We start from the raw sequence: 23,269 nt of genomic DNA on the forward strand, positions 1-23,269 counted from the left end.
CATAATTAATTCAAGCTTTCCGTACAGCTGCAATGTTGGTGAGTTTGACGTTATTTAATACAATTAGATAGGACTTTTCTGTTTGGATGAATGGGCTGTCTATGGGAAGTTGCACCTAGTTAGCACCTTGCTGGCAAAATGGCAGCCGTGTGCATAATGTCCATTGTAATACTTGTTGGCAATACTGTGTTGAACAACTTTATATTTTCCTTTAAGTGTGTCAGAAGAGTTGGCTTCTTACAATGTATTCTTAATTTCTTAGGGTAGGAGGACGAAGGGGAGTGGGTAGCAGGGGTGAAGACTACTGTTGCAATGAATTATTATAGGGAATGTAAAACCTCCAAACAAGCAGACACTCCAGATTTAACATAAAACTAGGTATCTACTTGCCAGACAGTGCTTTTCCATATTCCACAGGTAGGCAGTTTGAAGAAAATATGAATGGATTGGAGTGAAAAAACTAAAAACAAAAAAAACAGAGAATGCACAGAGGTTATATACACAATTGAAATTCAAAACCCAGCACCTTCTATCAACATCGAAAATCATAAACTTTTGCCACCATTTTCCAGTCCTATCTGATGCCATGACAGAATTAAATAGAGCAATTGAAATCTACTGAAATGTGGTGGGACAAGATAACTATGGATATTTCTGACCAGGACCAGTAGGGGGTAAAATGGCCTCATTCATCTTTTTCGACTCAATGTGAGATGGAGGGAAACAAGTGAGACCGCGGTGCATAACACTGACATTTTTTAATAGAATTCATTTATAACAAATGGAACTTGTGTCAGCAAAGAACTGGTTGTTCATACAGACTTCTTTCGCCACCAATGTAACCTAAGTAAGAAAATAAAAAGCACTCCTTTCATTCAGAAATAAAAACATATCAAACAAACAAAAATAAAATTAACAGTTTACGCTTACAACTAATCAGAGGTAATTGTATGATTTCTTTTTAACAAGCCTTTTTTTTGTACAATTTCATTAATTGATTTTCAGTCTATGCATCCAGACGAGAGATAGATAGAGAGCAGAGAACACAACGTTTATTTCTGTTAATGACACTCCAAGCTTGAATGGCAAAGCCACGAGAACAGATGGGTTTGGGGGACAGATTTTCTCAAGTCGTCTGTTGGAGTAACCATGGCATCCGAATGGATGCTCTTTTATCCACAAACTTCTTCTTCTTTTTTTTTTCTTTTTTTGTGTATTTTCTTTTTTTTTTTAAGAGTCAATACCTTTTTTGATTTATTTTTCTTTTGGGTGTTATTTACATACACACAAAGTGAACGTTGAAGGAGATTCTTACAGATGGGTTCAAGTAATATTATTGGGTTTAGAATCAATAGGGCAGTGCATAGTACAAAGATATAGAAAGTGCAAATCTTCCTACCAGGCCAGCCTCGGCCATTCTGCAATGTTTCACCATGCATAAGAAAAAAAAAGTAAAAAAAAAAAAAAAAAAGACAGAAATGAGAAAATAATATTCTTGACGTACAGACTACTTAACTAAATGCATGACTTTTAGCACTGGATGTTAAATAATAGCACTTTCATATCTCAATGTTATGGACAAAAAGTAATCAGTAAATCATTTGGCAAAAAAAAGACAGCTGCTTGAGTTAACAAGGGAAAGAAAGCACATCTGGAATGCACATCCACGAAGCCAGAGATGGGAATGACAAATGAAAAGCTGTTACGTTGCCCAAAGGAAAGCCTGACACACAACTGAACTAAGCCCCCAGTCTCTAATCGTACAATGCCATGAGTCTGACATGACACGCTGTTTTTTAGGATTGTCAGGATAACAGAACCATTGTGTCCTCTTGCTGTCTGAACTCTTCTACATGTGCTCTGTTCTGTTGTTACACACATTTAAGTCCCTAGTTTCAAACCTAAGGCATGAAGGAACACTTTAAATGCTGTGCGTGGTCTCTGTCTGACGGCCAAATTGGTCAACTTTGACGGTAAATACGGATTAGTACTTTGTTGGGAAACCTGACCGTATAGCAACAGTTAGTACATGTTCATTTGCTTTACTCTGGGCCAAATACATATCTGTATCAAAGACCTGAGTGTTGCTCTGACCCCCCTTAAAAGTCATATGGTTTAAGGTGGCATTATTCTGCTAATTTCTGTACATGAACATTTTAAATTTTCAGGGAAAACCTGTGTACCGCTTGTTCTTTGATGCTCCACGTGTTGTTTTCCACAGAGGTCAGTGAATCATGAGTCGTTCTAATTCTAATTCACTCAGCCACAATAAGGCCACGAAAAAAAAAGAAAAAAAACAGGAGCTCTGAAATGTATCATATTTGCATATATAATCTTGTATTACATGACAAATGTATAATAAAAGATAAATGACACAAACTAGGCTACGGCTACATGTAGTATACGTGTACTAAATGCCTCGAGGGATACATTTGACATGGTAAATGAAACGTTATAAAAAACAGGCATAAATATAAGGCACTCTAAATGCAAAATGAAAAAATAAAATAAAAAATAAAATCATGTCATACCACCGAACGCTGTAATGAACCATGAGAAAGAGACGTCTTTGTACCTTGCCCTATTGGTATGGAACGGTGCACCTTGGTGGCGTTACACCTAGAAAAGCGCCGGTGATGCTCCGAGTGACGCCCGACATCCCCACCCCATGCAGCACCGCACGGACGCAGGGACCAATGACGACTGAACAAAGTATCCACATACAAACCCTATCTATAATACACCTATTTATTGCACAAGAAAAGATGCACTGAATCAGAATATGATTTTGTTCTACTGATGTGCATTCCAGTGGAAAAAAAATCTCTTCCATTTCCCCCATAGTACAGAAATCTCGTTGTGGAAACTTTCATATACAATCCATATTTTATCTCTCTCTCTCTATATGTATATATATATATACATATATATATATATATCATTTATATCAATAAATTATGTACTTTATTCATATTTATAGCCTGTTATAATGTATCTTTTTGTTTATTGGATGTTTCATAATATATATTTGAGAATTTGAATTATACATATTTATATCCTATCCAATTCATCAGAAGCTGTCTTACCATCATCATAACATGGAGTTCTAAGATAATCGCTAGCAGCAACTTTATACTTTGCTCATCCCTGTTGATTCCACAAAGCCCCAGTTTTATCTCATGGGAGTAGTTAAGTTCTCATGTATGTGATTATGGACAAAAGTTTGTTTAGAAATACAAAGGGACGAGACAAACCCTGTTAACAGAATTAATCGTTGGTAGTGTGAATACCAGACAGCACAGTTAAGTGCATCAAAACATAAAAATAAAACAAAGGAGGGGAAAAAAGCGTTTCTCAGCAAGATAGCGCATACATCAGAACAGTTCTACAGCTTAAAAAACCCCAGACAACTCAGAAGAAAGTGAACAATTACGCAAATACCTTTTCCTATCACTTTTGTCGAGTGATAAGCATGTGTAAAAAAAAAAAAAAAAAAGTAAAGTCACACAGTTAAAAAAAAAGCACATATTAGCTGTATAATAAAGTACTAAAAAACTAAATCGATAGTTTTTTGTTTTTATTTCATTTCATATATCATTTAGCTTTTGTCCTCTCCCAAAATGTAGATGATGAACATTGTGACAAGAAAAGGGGTATTTTATTTATGTATTCATTATTACTTTAGGTCTGTCCTGCGTCCATGGTGTAGTCTTCTTCTTTCCGGTTAGGTTGTCTTGAGTGTGTGTGCAGTCGGTCGTGGAACAGAAATAGTTTCTTTACAATGTGGATCGAGTTTGTTTTCTTTTCGCTCAGCCGTTCCGCGTGCCTCCATTGCCTCTCGTTAACGCGCCATAATCGTTTGATGCCTTAACTTGTCGATGTCATTAATGTTTTAACGTTGTTCATGTTCTATTGGTTTTCCCATTCAGTTTCACGAGTCCCCAAAAATGAATCCTTGAAGCAACAGAAAAAAAGAACAAAAAAACAAAAACAACAACAACAAAAGATCCTGTGTGATGCTTCAACAGTCAGGATTCCCTCACGTCCTCTGTCACCGCGAGGCTTTTTATTGGGGATTTGGAAACACTTGGTCCTTCTGGAATCGTCTGCATTGGTTTATTTTTTTTAATCTTTTTATTGACATGTCATGTCGCACATCCAACACTTAAATGAGCTGTTAGCTAGGAGTTAAGAAGTACTTTCTCAAGCAGGAATTTATGGCTCAGAAGAGAGGCTCACTGGGGTTCATTTTTTGTTTTGTTTTTTTCTTTCCAAAAGGGCCCTCTGCTTTTCCTCCTCCGATACAAGGTCTTCTACGTTGCATAGTGATCAAAGCTCCCCAAGTACTCCAGGCCGGCTCTGTAACAGAACTGATATTGATCCTGAAAAGAGAGTAAGAAAGATAACTTTAGTTCAGTTTGCCTCTAGTGTTTGTAGTCTAGTGTTTGCCTCCCCTGCATCAGTCTTTTCATTTCCCTATCCGTTGAGTGTTGCTATCACTAACCTTTCCCCACCATCCCTTCTTCTCTGTTAAATCTACTATGCAATTAACCTTGCTCTGAAATTAGATTTAAAAACAAAAACAACAAACAAATAAGCTAGGAAGACGTGTATAGCAGCAAAGAAAAAGGAGGCTACTTCCAGCCTTTTCAAAGACCAACTTGAATGCAATTATACCTACCTTGTGTATTGATCCCAAAAGATATACTTTATCACAGTTATATCGACACTTTAAAGTTAACAAAGCAGCATACCTCATAAACAACGATTCAGAAAGACAGAAAATATGATATAATATGAGCGGATTTGGCTAGGTGAGGGACAAACTTGTGGTATGGTTGTGAAATTGAGCTGAGGCTGCAGCACTGAGACCAGCGTGCTACATATTAGTTCAGCTACTGAATTAATCATAGGGTTCAACACAGGCTTGCTTTAGTTAATCTGTTTGGCTGGGGAAGATGGGTGGATCCACACCGGTCCCTTCACTGGATAAAATGTTCTATCTTGTTGGCAGCGTGGTGGCAGACACCATGCACAGGGCTAGTACTGCAGTGGTGCGGCGCAGCGTTCCAGCAGCGATGTGCTCTCGTGGGTCGACCCGGCGGGGGGAAACGGAGAACAACCTCAACGTCTCACCTCTGTCTGTACCATGGCTGGTCTCTGCGTCCGGAGCATCTTCACCGTCTGAAATATGTCCACTACTCCCTCGTATCTCATTCGCTCCAAGACAATGCTGAGAGTGATGAAGACTCCAGTTCTACCGACGCCCGCGCTATAGGAGAGAAACACACAACAGAGGAGGTCAAGGTCAAGTTTACCAGCCAAACAAACATTTTTCCGTTATGGTTTTATTTGGTTCTGCTGTTTCTATTTGTTCTGTTATGTGGTAGTTAACCCATTTTGGGCGGGAGCCCTTTTTGGTGTTTTAAACATTGTAATAATTTAGCTATTGAAAAATAGCAGATCTACAAGCTCATAGCGCGCCACCGAGTGGCGCGCTACGAGCTTGTAGGTCTGCTATTTTTGAAAAATCGTGAAAATATTTATTTCAGAAAACTGGAGGTCAGGCCTAAATGGGTTAATAGACACTGTGGCATATTGAACTGGGTGTAACCACTTAACCCTACAGCAGGCGTGTGCAACTTTGATGTACATTGCATACTGTCGGGCAGAAACCTCATATCTCCGTATTTTGGTAAATGAATGCCATACTTCTTCGTCGTGCTATGTCACACAAAAGTAGCAAAAAATAGCCGATCCACAAGCTCAAAATGTGTGCTTGTAGATCTGGTATTTATTCTATATTTGAATTGGAAATCCTAAATAATGTTTTGCTATTTTGGAATTGGAATCCTGAAAAGTAAACATTTTTATTTAATTTCAAATTAATTTAGTTAGACCTTTATGTTAACTTTATGAACTTAAATACAAATAAAATTGGATATAAAAAAGACAATTAAAACTGATAAAATAATATATCAGCATTCGGATATTAATCTGTGGGCCGCCAGTTGCCCATGTATGCCCGACAGACAAACAGTATACTGTTTTTTGTTGTTCGTCAAATAGCAAAAGCAGTCGATTCACAAGCATGTAGAACGACTATAGGCTATTTGTACATTTTTTTGATAAAAAAATGTTTGGCCAGAAGAAACATTAGAATATAGGAATACACTAGGCTTCATGTGGTTAATAGATTGCTGTTATATCAGAAAGAAAACTACAGTAACCTACAGAAATGGGTGAGCTTGGGCTACAGTACTGCATATACTGTAACACATTTTCTATCACGATATACCATGTTCTAGTGGATTAAATTCCTGCAGACGACATGGTTTTTCAGATCTTACCTACAGTGGACTGAAATAGGGCCATCTTGGCCAAACTGCTCTTTTGTTTTATGCACTTGTCCAATGAAATCGATGAAGCCCTCCCCCGATTTTGGCACTCCTTGCTCAGGCCAGTCCGTGAACTGAAACTGCCTGACCGTCCGTGACTGTCCATCCTGGAAGGGGACGGGACATGGGGAGAGAGGAATGTACAGATCACGCTCTTTCGAAATGGAACATCATGCGAGAATATTGGAAAGGATACAGTGTGTCAAAACGGGTAACTTTACTTTTCTACCCCAGATTCGAGCCCCCGGGTCCCCTGCGCAAGTGCTGAACTTTTTTCAATTTTTTTTTAACCACTGAGCTAATAAAGCCTGCCTGCTTGCTCAGGGGAGAAGTAGAATTTTGATGTCAGGTCAAAAGTCATGTCAAACCAGAAATAGGATCATGTCAAACGAGACATAGCATCTAAATTGAGACCAAATACAATCACCCCAATTGTATATATTTGGTATATTGTATTACTCATAAGACAGAATAAAAATTTATTCACACAAAAATGTTACTTAATATAGCTAAAGCAATTACTTAAATAATGTATCAATTATTAATTATAAAGTGAAACAAGTATGGCCATTTAAATTGTCATTGCATCCAGGACAGCCTAACCCATATCAGTGTTAAATTGACGCAGGCTTTTACAGTCTCAGATAGCCATCTTCAAAGAACGACGAGGCCCTAAACGTGGCTCGGCTTTCATGCATCGACGAAAGAGGCTCTGTTACTTTAGATACCTGTAACTACACCTGGATAATATTAACCGTCGACACTAAAAGCCGCTAATTCCTTTGATGTGCTGCAGTCGGCAGGGTGCTTGGAGAGTCGTCTTTTGTGGGTATGCAATACTTAAGTGATATTGTATCCCCTCGATAAGGAAAGCAATCCCACTGAGGATCCAGTGTAACGTGCACTACAAAGGAAGGAAGCTCGCGCTGTTTATCTGTGAGCCTTTGATGGAATTAAAAACTCTTGGCAGCCATGATGTGCTTGCTTGCCGCTCAGCGTTTGTTTTTCGCACACTGACAGGTGTCATAACTCCTGCGACTTGTATATTTATTCAAATGTGTATTTGTTTATTAAATACAAACACGTAGTTTGGTATAAACAAATAATTAGAAATGCTGCCAGCTGGACCGGTTGAACGGCGGAATCTGGTCAGACAGCACTCGCCAACCAGGCTCGGTCTACCCTGTCACTCAAACCGCCTTCTTTTCTTGGCGCTGTAGCCTGGAATGCAATCAATTAACTGGACTCCCAGTAACTCAAGCACAACTTCAAAAAATATGTTTTTATACTTAGTTGCACACTGGTGGCATGCACTGGAAATAGAAGAGCTAATGTACAAAAGCGCACTGCAACTTGTGAGTTTGTATCAATGCTATTTTCAATGAAGGCACCACACCACACATGAATCAGGCAAAAGAGGATGGATGTGTCAAACTGACTAATGGCTTTTTTCGACTACAAGAACTAAGCATACCTTTCCATGCAGCGAAACGTATTTCACGGGTTCTGCATTTGTTTCCATATGCCATGGCTCGGTTTCAGATAAAGTTCTCAGAACCTAATTTGGCCTCTGCTCAGGAGGTAACTACTAATAACTCAAAATGTATCATTTCAAATGTGACGCAATTTGGTGAGTTTGTAGGTCCTTCAAGGGTAGTTCGAGTTATAATGGCAACATAAACAAAGACAAAAAAACAAAACATCACAGAACAGATTCTGGAAGGTTTCAGGTTGTAGAAGGTTCTGGGTTACACTTCGTAGTGGAAAAGCAGCCGTAAGAGTTGTGTGCTTACCCTGGCATCAGTCACTTTGAACTCTCTCAAGATATACTGAGGCATGTTGTACTCGGCCATGGGGTCCACCACAAAGTACTGGTATCTGGCCGACCTCTCTGCTGGCCAGTACTGGTGGCATTTTTCCTAGAGGCGGGTGAAAAAAAACCCAAAGTGAATCACAGTACAAAGCAAAACGCCACCAGTGAGGCACAACGTTCCCCTTCAGAACACTAGCGGCATTGTCTCCATTCCCAGAAACCATTTAATCTCATTCACAACATTTAAGAGTTACCGCTCTGGTAACTATCTGGAAGACCGTTTTGCTGCTCGACGGTTACGTGTTGCTAAATGCAGTCCCTCTGTTCTTGTACCATTTTGGCTTTAATATCGTCGCTGTCGGGCAGACACCTTCAATCTCCCAATTATTTCATCTCTTTAGGTTTTTACATACATCTATACACCACGCTCCAGTGTCACACAAAAGGAGCAAAAATAGCCGATCTACAAGTTTGTAGATCAGTCTTTTTCCTGGTTAGGGTTAGTTCTGGACAGAATAGTACAAGGTTTCCACCCGACAGCGACGTTGTGGGGCCTACAGTACGTCAGTTGTGCCTAAACAAAAGGTTAAGGAGAGCGGACGGAGCATGGACGTACCCTGCCCATTTCTCTTAGCTTAGTGAGCATGACCACAATGGTAGAGTTGTGCTCCCAGAGCATCCTCCAAAAGTCCTCTGTGGTCTCTGCCAGTGGTCCCTGTGTGGCGATGTAGGCTTTCTGTTGCCTGCAGGAGCGAGAAACAGTAATAAGTAACACACAGAGATGTGGATAAGATCAAAAAAATGCATTTCAACTTTTTCCCCACTTTTTTTCCAGATGAAGGAAATTAAGGTGAAAGAGACCTTTCTTTTCTAAAGTCAAATACAGCAATAGTTGTTATCTATTACATATTCGCTGACTATGCTTTGGATTAAATGTATAGTCTAGTTTTTCCAGCTCTCTGGTACTGAATTACGGTGAGTCATTTTAGAGTCTGATGAGGTCCTGAAGTGATGGTACGTGTTGGTACACGTGTTCACTGATGGGGGGGGGGGGAGGCACTTATTGCTGTCAAAATATGACTCAGTCTCCCCAGTCAAAAACACTTTGTGTTTGAAATAGACACTTGTGCTTTCTAGGCCCTAGAATCAAGGGTATGATTTGGGGCCCTAAAGATTAATACAAAATTATTAATTTAATACGAAATTATGACAGGAAGTTACTGCCGTCAAAATATGACTCAGTCAAAAAACACTATGTTTGAAATAGACATTCGTGCTTTCTAAGGTGTGATTTGGGGCCCTAAAGATGAATACAAAATTAATATCAACATCTAAATACTGTCCAATACTTTGATACGGAGGGGCGTGAAATTATGACAGGCAGACAGGCACATGCATTCTTCAATTTGATGACATAGATGAACTGGTGCTTACCTATATCCATCAATGAAACTGGCATAGATGAACTGGTGCTTACCTATATCCATCAATGAAACTGGCATTGATGTAGTCGGAGCCCTCTACTCCTCGAATGGGCTGAAGACACACTCGTGTGGACTCATATGGCATTATGTTGACAAGGCGGTTCTTGAACTTGTTGCAGGGGAGATTGGCACTGATGAAACGCGACGTATGGGCTTTAGTGTTGGCTAAACGCTGCAGGGCAGACGGGGAAGAAAGCGCGGGAGAGAAAGAGAGAGAGAGAGTTAAGCATTTGCATTTCCCCTGTGCGTTTTTTGACATTAACAGGAAGTTAGATTGAGCGAAATCAAAGATGAAAGCCCCCGGTTGATAAACACATGCTACATGGAAGTGGAAAACGAGTCAAACGACCCGCGCGGGATTATGAGTGTTTACCTGCCAAGCAATCCATACACAGAGGAGAAAACTATGCTAAACTCATGGGCTGCATGATTAATTGAGAATAATCATCATCTGCAATTCATCGTAACATTATTTGGTTAGCTGTTGCACCTTGTCCTCGTCTCCTCACCATGATTAGACAAGATAACCAGAAGTGGTTCTCAAACTTTAAGCCTCAAAGCCTAATTCATGCATTTGATCGCGGCCCCCCCATCTGAAAAGATGTTGTGATAAGAGAAGACGCGAGTTCAAAATATTGATTTTCACAATTTGTGTATAGTGAGAACCACTGCAATATACAAGCCATTTCCCCACCCATAAAGCTCACTGACATAAATAACACAACCACAAGAGACCAATACATGACATTTGGTCAAAGATATGGCGGCAATAAGCACAATGGACAACAAAGACAATAAGAATATCATAACATTTTCCACCAATTTTTTTTTTTTAAATTAGCAATAATTCTGATAAACAATCACGTTTACAGTATTGAGGAAAATAATCCGTATTAATCAGCCGTAACCATGAAGCCCTAACCGTATACTACTCCTTTAAATCAGTGGTTCCCAACTTTTTAGCTTGAGACCCAAAAGAGAAATTAGACATTTGCCCCAGATCCAAACTAGTGAAAATTTTAAATAGCAGATCTACAGATGAGCTATTTTTCCATGTTGTGAGCTTGTAGATCTGCTATTTGCACTAGTTCTTAAACAGTTGTTTTCTAATTTATGGATTTTTTTCCTTCATGAAATTCTTTAATAAAATCATTTAATTTGTTTTGAATTCATGACAAATGTTTCATGTTTATGTTTTCAAATATTGGTAATTCGAAACTAAATGTAGGAAACAAAAAGTAAATGTAAATGTGTTCGCGATAAACAAATGGGTCCCGACCCACTGTTTGGGAACACAGTGCTTCCCTTCCCTGAAGAAGACCTTACAGGTCGAAACGTTGGTTTCATCTTTACAAATACATTTTCAGCATCGTGGCAATGAGTGTGCAGCCTTTTTCTTCACTTTCCATGGGAACCATGCAGTGCTTTACATCATACCATGCTTATGGTGCATCATGTCGTACTTAGATATTCCACGGGAGTACAAAGCACAAGGAGCCACGAGGATTATTGTTACTGCTCATACAATCACATGGGTGATGATGATATGAGCCCAGAGTGGACAGGAGTGCAATGTAATCTGGCCTGTTTATCATCTCTTAGTGATATCAGCATCCATCACGGAGCCAAGGGAGAAGGTGCGTGACAGGCAAGGCAATGGGCCACGCATGCACGCTGCAGCAGCATGGACTGCAGGAGGCTTGGAGGAGCCTCTCATTGTAAATGCACAGCATGCTGCTAAACGGCCTCTGGCAACAATCCGGGGCATGGGGGGGGGGGGGGGGAAACCTGTGTTTGGCGCTCTGCTGTAAATTCAGCCCCCTTTTATGCCGAAATAAAAGGGGGAGCGTGGGGAAGTGGAAAACCAGAACGGGGGGCGGGGGGGGATTTATCCCATGTCGGGATACAAAGGCAGGACAAGTAACTGGAATCAGCTGGAAACCGCAGGCCCCACAGTGTCTCGTTGGCCCTAATGGGAACTGGAAGAGTGTCCAGGAGTGGTACTGTACGATTGGCCAATCAATGACACCGGGGCCTAGACGTGACTCAGGGAGAGGGCGTTTGGCCAGGATGCCTGTGAAATAATACCCTGCTGCCCTGTAAAATTCATAATATAGGGGAAAAATTGCCCCAGTAAAATTTCACATGCAACCAGATGGATGTGGACATAAAAGACTGTGACTGGGAGCTCACAATGACATGTCCTTGTTTTTTTAAATAACCATGGCAGTACTGGTTTCCTTTCCAGTAGAATACTGCCCTACAAAGCCAGTAGTTGCATGCAGTTATACATTTCTTTGGTCGAAACTGAGTTATTATAACTAAAAATGAACTCCTTGGGTGTCGGTTTTATCTTGTGACAAAGTTTCAGAATTAAAATTTGTTTTGTTTTAGCATTACAAAAATGTGTAGTAACTACAAAACCTAACTCAAAACCAAGGCAGGGAGCAGTAACTACATTTCTTTTTGGTCTAATGGTCTAATTAGCCATTCAGAATTTTGGGCATGAGAATTACGTCATGAATGCATGCACAATTAAAGTAATATCACTTGTGTACTATAACCCATTTGGCTGGCCAATTATCTCAGTTTCACCTTGAGCGTAGTTAGTTACTGCACTCTGGCTTTGTAGGGCAGAATACTTTGTGTGCATAATTTTAATGGCATGCGAAGTTCTCGTCCTAATGTGTTTACCACTTTGTCTGTTTTTGCACCCTAATTGGTCACATAACATTTTTCCAGCTTCTAAAAAAAAAGAAAGTATAATCATGTGGGGTCAATTAAATTCCAACCAGAATTTATAGAGGTAAAACAAAATGGGGGCCACTATGAAAGTTCTCCTTATTTAGAGTAATGCTTCATTTTTATAGTCTGTTGTTGACGATGTCATGTGTGCCAAAAACATCCTATGTCATTAATATAGCTGGAAATAATAAAAAAGTCCCCCCATTCTGTGTTTCCTAGAACTAGAGGTCTGAAAAAAATCATTAACATGGTGAAACACATCTTGATGATGTCATCAAGATGTGTTTTTTTTTCATAATTACAGTTCTAGGAAACACACAATGGGGGGACTTTTTTATTATTTCCACACCACAGCTCTATGGTATATTAATGACATAGTTAAATGTTGAAAATGAGTGGAATGCCCCTTTAAGTACTGTACAAATTAATTTGAAGTAATTTAAAATGTTCTAGATACTTTAACTCCTACTACACTACATCTCAGATGCAAATATTGTACTTTTACTCCACTAGTCACTTTGTAGATTTAGAGTATTTCTACATTGCTGTATTGATACTTTTACTTACAGTAAGTAAAACATGCGAGTACTTTTTCCACCACTGCTCATACTTCATGACAGTAAGTGTAGTCAGTCTTTCCTGACCTCCTGCTGGCTGCATTATTCTTTGAGACACACATACGGGAATTTTGGGGCATGTCCGAATCCGCCATTGCTTCATGGGGTGAAAACAACACAGCTTACCATTATTCTTTAGTTTTGTGTCTGAGAGGCTAAATGTCATCAAATGGTGGTCCGTGGCTCAAATGCAGAACACAAAATTGTTTTGGCATCGACCGGGTTAACAGTGCCGGAGATTAGATGTACACAGACGGGGCTTGATGGCCCGGGTATCGGAGGAGACCCGAGGCTTTCTTCACCCTCCCAATGACTGATTGTGGGGGTTAGCAGAGATGGAGTACTTGTAGAGAGGCTGGGGAATTGGGAATTGTCTATACTAAATTGGGGAGAAAATGTTTTTCTTTTGTCTTGAAGGGGCATGTTTTGCACAATAACAGTCTTTTCATTTAATATGTCTGCCCACGATCTCTGATTCATACAGTAGGCTACGTTTGTTTACCTCAGTCACTGATACTAAAAGCTGATATTTTATTTTAATTTTTTCTATGAACCTGTGACTTGACACCCATACTGTTATAAAACGGAAATAAAAAGATTTTGTAAAGAAAAAGAAAGATGTACACAGACAGACGGACGGACGGACGGACGGACACACGGACGGACACACGGACACACGGACGGACGGACGGAGTGCAAAACATACTCTCTCCCCATGCCTTCGGCCTGGTGGAGACAATAATAGGCCTTGTTATGAAAAACGACTGGCCTATTGGCTCATTGTAGAACGTGGCGCATGCGTAGTCAGAAGAATACCTTGAACTCCAGCTCCATGCCGGTGACGTTCTCGCCGCCCTCGATCTGCGTCAGCTTCTGGATGTAGGCGTAGAGGTTCCTGGCCGGCACTTCGGTGGTGCCGCAGTTGACGGCTTCCTGGAGCGCGTCGTGGATGAACACGTACTGGTCCTCCGTCTGCACCATGTAGTTGCGCTGCGCGCGCATCAGCGTCACATGGCCGTAGATGTCCACGGTCTTCTCGTGCTTGATGCGCTCCAGCATGGCGTCGATCACGATGAAGCAGCCCGTGCGGCCCACGCCGGCGCTGCCATCGCCCAGCGGACACGTCGAAGTTGGAGGAAGGAGGAGGTGTGGGGGGTGGGGGGGTGGGGGTAGAAGAATTACATTATTTTCCGGCAACGTTTATCAAACAATGGGTTGGGAACCATTGTTGGGTAATGGGCCCAATCTAATAACCTGACTGACAGAATGTATGTACTGTATAAGCTCACAAAGTTTGGATCTTGCACGGGGGAGACCCTACATTTCTGTTATGGGTCTCGGGCTGTGTGGCTTCCAGCCCAGGACCCTGGGGTTGCAAATCACTCTTCTTTCTAAATAAACAAAAACCGCTCTGAATGCCAACACATGCCTGAGGTCATCTAGGGCTTGCACATATTTTTAAACGACGGTCTTTCTTTTGTCAGATCTGGACATGGATTATCAGCACTCATTGTGCATCGCTGCAAAAAAGCTGGATCCTATCCAATTCATACATCTGCACCACTCAACAAAAAGAACAGAGAAACTGATGCCGTTATAATATAATCTGTTATTTTTGGCGAGCACCATTATGAATTAGCCATTTGTCATCGTCTGTGTCAGAGTCATTGATATAACATGTTCTTGCTTCCATCCTAATCCCTAACCTTTGCTCCTGCGGCCCTGTTGACCAAATGCCACGTCAGGCAGCACAGTGAGCGCTGCCAGAGAAAGCATGCTCGCTAATGCCAGTGGCGACGGCGAATGCCAATAGGTGAGCACCCGTCTCTGCCAGGCTTGCCACAGGTGGATGTAACCGTTGTTCTTTGAGCGCATACTCAAATCTGAAGTGGGCACGCTGAGTGGAGGTGAAAGGCATGGCGGTCGGTGCCATGTGGTGAGCTCCCTGCTGGCGCTGCCATCAAATCTCCTCTCTCTCCTCTCCGCACCCCACCTGCGCTCTCCAACCCATCACAGCTAATCACCCGCTCGGCAGCACCATTTAACCTTTATCTCAAAGCTTTGAAAGGCTCCCACTAAAACGGCTGTGTGCCCGCCCGCACGCACGCACACACATGCTCACACGCGCATACACACATGCATACGCGCGACACGCGCACGGTATTGAAAGCGCGGCATACGAGGGCCCCCGGTAAATGTGTCGAGCGACTTCTGAGAAGAGCAGCTGACTTCAATTAATGCAGTTAGATTAGCACAGTGCACTAAAACGTATAATGGCTTTAGAGGAGCCACTGAAAGGCATTAAGACTCTCCATGGCACATTTTCACATTAGTGCTTTAAATGTAAATTGTAGTGAAAGTGAAAGGAAAAAAAGGAAAAAGAAAAGAAAATGCAGAAACTAGTCTGAAATAAGAGTGAGGCTTTTTTGTTGGGTCTCTGATGAGGTCCGATTAATTTGACCCATGTTGCGTAAACGTGTCCAGATGTAAGACTACCGAAAAATGTCGGGACTCTCGACGGCCATCACGCCACACGTTCTCCGAAAGTGCCGCGGCATACGAGTTCCGTTCCCACAGTGCTTTATTAAGTGTGCAGAGACGCGGCAGCGTTAAGTCCCCCCATTTCAGTACTCCGGCGGCAGTGCACTGACAGGATGAGGCCTAGCTTGCGCTCGGCGCTCTAATGTAAATAGGTTATTCAATCCATTAAGCCAACATGCCTACGAGGTGTGAGCGACACACTCCAACCTCCTCCTTCTGACGGAGCAGTTGTTTTTCATTTGTTCTGAGAAAGGGGTTGGGGTGGTAGCGGTGTGCGTGTGGGAGGGGGGGGGGGGGTTGGGTATGGGGTTGGAGTAGAGTGAATCTCCCAGGGGCTAAGTCTGGCTAATGTGCCATGGTGCAGTGGAACTGCACTACGAATGGAATAAAGACTGTATACGGGAAGTCATTGGCTTTAACAAATTATCTTATGATCACTTTCAAAATGGCTGACGTCAGCGTCTTTTCCCCCACTTCTTCTGACATTAGACACTTTCTCGCAGCTCTAGAGAAATGATGTTGCCGCTTGAGAGCGCATGTTTGCGTGTGTCTTATCCGTCCTGCATGTGCGAGTTTCCGCACGTCTCTGTGTGCGAGCAGCTTGTGCACGTGTGAAAGAGTCAAGACGTTGAGGTGGGTGCAAAACACTCGCGTGAAAACGTCTAAGGCAGTGGTTCCCAAAGTGGGGTCCGGGGACCCCCAGGGGTCCTTGACGCAGTTCCAGGGGGTCCCCAGCTAAATCATAGTTAGGAACTAAATCGACCCCATGGGTCTGTAACTCAGAGTTAAATTAGCTTTGATTTTACAATATACATTGGGGCCCCAGAGGTAGAAATGCCATTAAATGGGGGTCTGTAGACTAATATGCATGTCAAACTGGGGGGTCCCTTGAAATTCAACAGGTTGAGAATCACTGCTAGAGCTGTAAAAAACCTTCTCTTATGGGCGGTCCCTGGCTGCGGCATATCTTTTTAAATGGGGGTCCGCGGCCTAATTAGTGTCAATTTGGGGGTCCTTGACATGACAAAGTTTGGGAACCACTGGTCTAAGGAATAGAGCCGGATTGATACGTATATTGGTCATAATTTGACTTTGACGACATCAGTATCGGCAACTATGCAGCTGATCTGTCCCGATCTGTAACCACTTTCAACCTGGCGCACCCTTTTAGATGTGACATTATCGTCAAAACATTTCCTACATTTTCAAATATTTGTGAGCGTGTGTGTGTGTGTGTGTGTGTGTTTATTTTCAACTTTTTAACACTAAGTTAAATATTCTAAAATAGAGACGTTAAACTATTTAAGTTGAATCTAAGCGTTTAAAATATATATTTCAAGATTTGCGGTCTACGACAAAATCGGAATCGGGCAAGGGTCGAGGGGCTCTACTCAGGAATATTTGGTCAATGAATCACTTCCAGGTCTGGGAACACCACAGGCCTTTGGGAGGTGGAAATGGAATCCGTCTCTCTCTCTCTCTCTCTCAGCCTCAGCTGTTTCCAATCCGTAACTGTTTTACAGTCCGGTCCTGAACGTGGGAGAGTGATGACCTGCGAGAGAGCAAGTGACAAGAATGACAGCACCAAGCCAGAGAGATGGAGGAAGGAGAGGATGAGGAAGGGTGGAGCTGTGTGTTATGCAGCGGCCGGGGGGCTGGGGAACGGAGAGCGTGACACAGCCAGTTGTCTCGTCTCGTCTGTTATCGACAAGCGAGAGAGAGAGGCTGTGCAAAGGGGGGGGAAGGGGAGATTGGGAGTGAGAAAGGAAGACCGAGAGAGGAGGGAGGGAGAAAAGAGAGAGAGAGAGAGAGAGAAAGCCAGCGATGGGACTGTACATTTGGCAGTTGAAGGGATGAGATACGTTAATGACCTGACACCGCTGCTTCAGCCATCCGCAGCCAGCTGCTTTGGACGCAGACAGACATTAAGTGTCAGGCTAACATGTTTTGTCAAAGTTTGGGGAAATAAGGGCCCCAGAGAGAGAGAGAGAGAGAGAGAGAGAATGTACTGTGTAAAAATACAGCTGCAATGGGCCTAGAGAAGATAAAGCCCAAACAGCAGTAAAAGCAATTACATATGTATTGTTACCAAATCTATGGCTGTCAGCCATCCTGTCAAGTCACTGCAGTTTCACTGCCTCGCCCATTAAAAACACACACTCCCAAACTGCCAAAATGTGTGCCTAAAATTCACCCAAGTCTGTGCAAAGCTATTAATGAAGTCAATAGAATGTAATTTTCCATGTCATTTCTACGGACAACACGGTCAATAATTAGTGCTCTACTTCTATTAGTCTCGTTGGCACTGGGCAGATCTAAGCCACGGAAATGGAAAATTGCCTTTTATTTGATTTTGATATCTGTCAAACCAAAACATTGGTTAATCCTCAACAAAACACAATGGTGTTCCATGTCAAAGCAAAGGCCGGAGGTAAAAGCCCACATAAACCCTCACAAAGAGTCTATTAACTCAATGGTCGCCAAGGACTTATTTAACTTCTTTTTCATGATGTCCTGGAGCGCCAAGGAGTAAAAAGAAAAGTTTTTTTTTTTAGACTTTTTTTTTTTGAAAAAAATAAAAATATATAAAATAAAATAAAAGATATATGGTGGCGGTCTGGGCCTTTTGGCGCCCCCTGGTGGCGATGAATGGTAACGGCATGGCCTTCCATGTATCCATCTTTAGATAGACAGTATTTTACTGTCTATGTTGAAGTAGTTTGAAAACAAAGCACACAGCTGCACACATTAGGGAAGTTTTCGATTAATGTAGAAATTGAGAAGTGTGTCGTTAAACCGTGGCGTGGATAAATAGTGTAAATAGCGAATCTACAAGCTCAGTCACAACATTGAGGATTGGCTATCGGCCACTTAGAAAATCCCATGGCATTTGCAGTCTTAACTAGTTAAACATTATATACTTGGGTGTACAGTATGTCAAATAAACATAGCAAAAATGGACGCGCTCTGTATTAGTTTTGTGCATTATGCCATGCCCAGATTAGGGATGATATGGCTCACTGTCTTAGTGTCTTTACAGTGTAAGGGTATAAAATTATTCATATCATGTGAAATAAATACATTGGAACCATGGGAGACACAGGTCACAGAAAAGTCACATGCAATGTGACATTCAATCATGACCTTTTTAACTTTTTGAACGCCTGGGTTACCCCTGTATCCAATACAACCAAACACTCTGCGACTTGTAGTCAATTGCTTCTTTTGTCAAGATTTCTTTTAAATAGCAGATTCTACGAGCTCATAATGTGTCGCATTGCAACTCATGCAACGCATGCAATGCATTGTGAGCTTGTAGATCACCTGTTTAGGGATAAAATAGAGTGGATACACACATTGTATCACATTGTATGTACATACATACATTTTCTTTCTGTTGACCCCCTGGAATAAATAATTGAATAATCAAGAAGTGCACAAAAACAAATCAACATAAAAGAAATTACTAGTTTTTTTAGTCTGATTAACTACGTAAGCCATATTGAATACTTCACTGTGCAATGATGTTGCACAAGAACAGCATTGCATAGTAGATCGGCTATTTTTTTACCATCTAAAAAAAGAGGAATGCAAATAAATTGATTGTTTTATTAAAGTTGATTCTTTTTTATAATCACTTACACTGATTAATTTATTCAATTAACTGTTAACAGCATGTAACGATCAGGAGAGAGTGAGCTCTAAAACATGGAAGACATGGATACATTTTATTAACAGCCCCCCCCCCCACCCACCCCCACGGTGCTTCTATGGGAAGGAATTCAGTGTTGGCCAACTTCCAAAGCCGGTTTTATGATTTAATATTTTTTTTATAGCACGCGCAACATAAAATGATCTGCTTGTTAAAACACAAATGCAGATGTGCTTCTATGAGAAAGTCCCTTTGCCCAGTTTAGAAAAACTGTTTTTTTTGGCGTCAGTTAGCCAGACTGCAGCTCTCTCTGGATACCAATAAAACTCATATCTTTTAGGGCAAATTTGTTCGTCATTTGACAAGATAATCTTATGGCTGCATTACCACTGAGGAAAAGCTATAGGGAAATCATTTCTCTTCGTTAACCACTGGCTGTATAAAATCCAAAGCCCTCTGTGCTTCATTAGGAAGGCTGGGAAAATCAGACAAAATGTACATGAGGTGAGCATGTGTTCTCGCCAGGTAATGACAGTTGCTTCTGCTCCAAAACCAAGTTAACCACTTATTATTTCACTTAAATGGACGCCATGGGACTGTAGAACATTCAGGGGTTTGTTAAAATCCTCCATATTACTGAGAATGACAAAACAACCAGGTTTGCACGGCGGCCATTTTGCCCGTAACCACATAAACCCTGGTGTTTTCAATATTTTCAAGCTTGCATCGCAACGCATTGTGAACTTGTAGATCGGCTATTTTGGCCTTCGTGGTACGACCAAGTATAGGCTGCTTAAGTGGTCAAATAATACTTGGGAAATCCCAGCCCACTGTGGATGACGTTGGAGCAAAATGGCCCAGTATGACGCAAGAGTGAAATGACCACTGAGTGAATATGGTCAACACGGAGGAAACCTGCCACTGATGGCTACAGTACAGCATAGGTGGACACCTCTCCACTGTCCTGTTGGTAACATGCACTCTCTTAACGTTCTGTATAAATTGGGGTCTCTGTCTTGCGGGAGTGACAACAAAGCATCAAAATCAATAGCCGCTCGAGACGCGGGGCCCACTTTCTGTCCGACCACGTCAAATTAATTCTGCTTCCCTCGACTCCGGAGGGCCATTACAGATGAAATGACTGCGCGTGTGTGCGCGCGTGTGTGTGTGTGTGTGTGTGTGTGTGTGTGTGTGTCACGTGCACAATCCCAGTCTTATTTGAAGTACGCCAAAGGCAACGATGACGGCACCGATACATGAACAAGCGTCTGTGAGTAAATTGCACAGAACTGCTGCTGAGCGTATCTAAGAGGACACATGCCTCAACTGCTACTATCTATTTTCTATGGATTACTCACCCCATAGAGACTTGAATTCACACACACACGTGTGTGTGTGTGTGTGTGTGTGTGTGTGTGTGTGTGTGTGTGTGTGTGTGTGTGTGTGTGTGTGTGTGTGTGTGTGTGTTGTGTGTGTGTGTACCCTAGTATACTATAGGGAGCTGGTCATCAGATTATTGGCTTAGGAATGCGACAAGAAGTGTCCATGGGGTCAGTTGGGGGTGAACTATCCCTTTAACTCTTTGTCTGCCCGCTAGGTGGTAGCATAAGCACAGCTAACATGTGACCAGCCGTTGACTCCCATTCTACGAGCCTCTGTTTCATGTCCGGGTTATCAGGGAGGTGGGGGCTGTTGTTGTTGAGCAGTGATCGTTAGCATTAGCGCATAGCCCTTAACTCTCGTCGGAAACGGTTACATGTCCGGAGCGATGCGAGACAAAGTCACGAATGAAATCCGATCATCGGATGCGCGACGGCTCACCATGGACAGCGCTCGAAGCTTTAGAGATACAGGGCTTTGAATATCCTGCTTTTAATGGAGATACATGGAGCCTGGATGTGAAAATCCCATAGATCTTTTTTTTTAGATATGTTCGTAGATGGCAGCAAAATAATTAATGGCATTTTCAGGTCGGGGGTTGTGCTATTTGTAACCCTAAAGCCAAAAAATAACAGATCTACAAGATCACAATTCTCCTCACAATGTCTATTTTTCAAATAATACCATACTTGTGGGAACAGTCTGACCTCAGAAATATAAGTACACACACGCACACGTCGTGCCCGCACACGTGCACACGTACGACTGCACGACTGCTTGTTTGATCTGTTATGTTTGTTACAAGGATCCATTCTCTCTGACATACTATACATGTAAATTCAACAATTACATGGTAAACGGCCATGGTCTGGTTGCACTTGTCCTTCCTGTGGACGACACCCAGACCAAAATAATTAATCAGCGGCTCAGGAAAGTGTGCCGTCCAGTTAATTACATGCTACACAAATCCACCCCCCCCCCCCCTTCTGCCCTTGTAGAGTTTTATTTAGACTTGTTTGCGTGTGTACAAACAACACTCTCAGCAAAACAAAGATAGGGGAAATTTCCGGGCTGTCTCCCGTTTAATGAATTCCATTGCTGCTGCAGCTGCGGTGGAAATCTATATAACAAAGAGGAAAAAAAGAGAAGAAAACGTCTCTGCCAAGGAACAGGGGCTCAGATCCTTGCTCTGAGAAAACGGCACAAAACGCCTTCTCTATTCAAATGTTGTTTCGTATGTACTTGTATGTTTCGTATGTATTTCGTATGCATTTTTACTAACCATATATAAGATGTTGCGCCCCAGTGTCGTGCACCACAAATAGCTGATCTACACGTTCAGATACAGGTCTCACACGACCCGTTCTGAGCTTGAAAAGCGTCTATTTTCGGTGCGCGGCACGATGCACATTCCATGTATAAATCAGGTTAGAAGCATGGCTGTACAGCCATGCTTGAATCTGATAGGGGGCCAGAGGAATTATAAAGGCCCTGTCTTCAGAGTGACACTAATTCCCATATTCTGCTTCATCCTAAAAATAAAAATAAAAAAAAGTCCAGGGTTTTCAATTTGAACTGATTCGGCAACTAGCTCTAATTAACATCAGCATGTGGCAATTCTAATTCTTTGGTAATCCCCCCGCCGCCACGTCAATTTTTGTCAGTTTTCTGACACAAAGTTTGTATCTAGTACACTTGCTATCTCTTCATTTTCACACCCTCCCTCATTTTTTTTCATTTCTTTGGTCTGGAGGTCTCCCTTTTTTTTTTTTTTCGCTGATCCTCTGAAGTCCTCCCAAGTTGAGAGGAGTCAGAAGTCTGTGTGCCTCCTCCTATCTCTGTGCTCTCTCACTACTGGGAGTCTGGTCCGTTTGTGTTCGCTTGAGGAGTGTGAAGTCGCTGCTTTATGTATTTCAGCTGCAATAACCCCGGGGATAAGCCGAGGAGTTGTGGGACCATTGATGCGCGACATGTCGGTGCTGTGGCGAGGAGGGGAAGGACGACAGGGCCTGTGCAACGTCTGCGTGTTTAGTGTGTGGGAAGAGATGCTGAAAGTTTGTGCCAAGGGCAGTGACACCAGTAATCGTCGCGCTCAGTTGTGTCACAAACACCTTCAGATCTAAAGTAACAGCCATGAAAGCCAGCCGGATGACTCCCTTTGGCTCACAGGAGGAAAGCCAGGGATATAGTCACTGTTTTTTTTTTGTTTTGTTTTTACTCCATCTCACTTTTTGTTTTTCCTTCCTCCTATCCTCCTTCCTTCTAGATCTATTACCAGCATGAATCAGATTTATTATTCTGATTTATTATCGCGTGGACAGAAAGTAGACACAGGCCCTTGACAGAACAATAAAAAGGGACTTAAACACAATCAGTACATCTGTTTGTTCGGGGTTTATAAACAGGCCCAACACGATGTTTCAGTATTACTATGCCATGCATCATAATTTAAGTTGAGGTAAATGGAAAAATGCCTCTTTGTATTCTTGAGATCTGCGCTTATGTAGGCTTGAACTATCCAATTTCAACCAATGATATCGTGACATCAACCCATCAATCAATTTTGCAGTTGTCCATGTTTGCTTTGCCCATTTCACAACGTTCCGTCCAGTGTTACAGTACAGTCTGTCCTGTTTAAC

General features: G+C 42.0%; 1 protein-coding gene across 10 annotated transcripts in view; it reads right to left on the reverse strand.

Annotated features, from left to right (window-relative positions):
• Positions 1-738: 738 nt before the first annotated feature.
• The window catches only part of LOC306914187 (receptor-type tyrosine-protein phosphatase delta), a 306,809-nt gene continuing 284,278 nt past the window's right edge, over positions 739-23,269 (reverse strand). For all 10 annotated transcript variants that reach the window (XM_079491139.1, XM_079491143.1, XM_079491138.1 and 7 more), the window contains 7 exons: positions 13,874-14,159; positions 9,689-9,867; positions 8,828-8,954; positions 8,192-8,317; positions 6,351-6,505; positions 5,137-5,272; positions 739-4,382 (listed from right to left, as the gene is read on the reverse strand). In XM_079491139.1, coding sequence (XP_079347265.1) covers positions 4,314-4,382; positions 5,137-5,272; positions 6,351-6,505; positions 8,192-8,317; positions 8,828-8,954; positions 9,689-9,867; positions 13,874-14,159 — 1,078 coding nt within the window. In that variant the 3' untranslated portion in view covers positions 739-4,313. The remainder of the gene's footprint in view (positions 4,383-5,136; positions 5,273-6,350; positions 6,506-8,191; positions 8,318-8,827; positions 8,955-9,688; positions 9,868-13,873; positions 14,160-23,269) is intronic.

The sequence above is a fragment of the Electrona antarctica genome (assembly GCF_951216825.1).
Source record: "Electrona antarctica genome assembly, chromosome: 21".
Classification (NCBI taxonomy): Eukaryota; Metazoa; Chordata; class Actinopteri; order Myctophiformes; family Myctophidae; genus Electrona; species Electrona antarctica.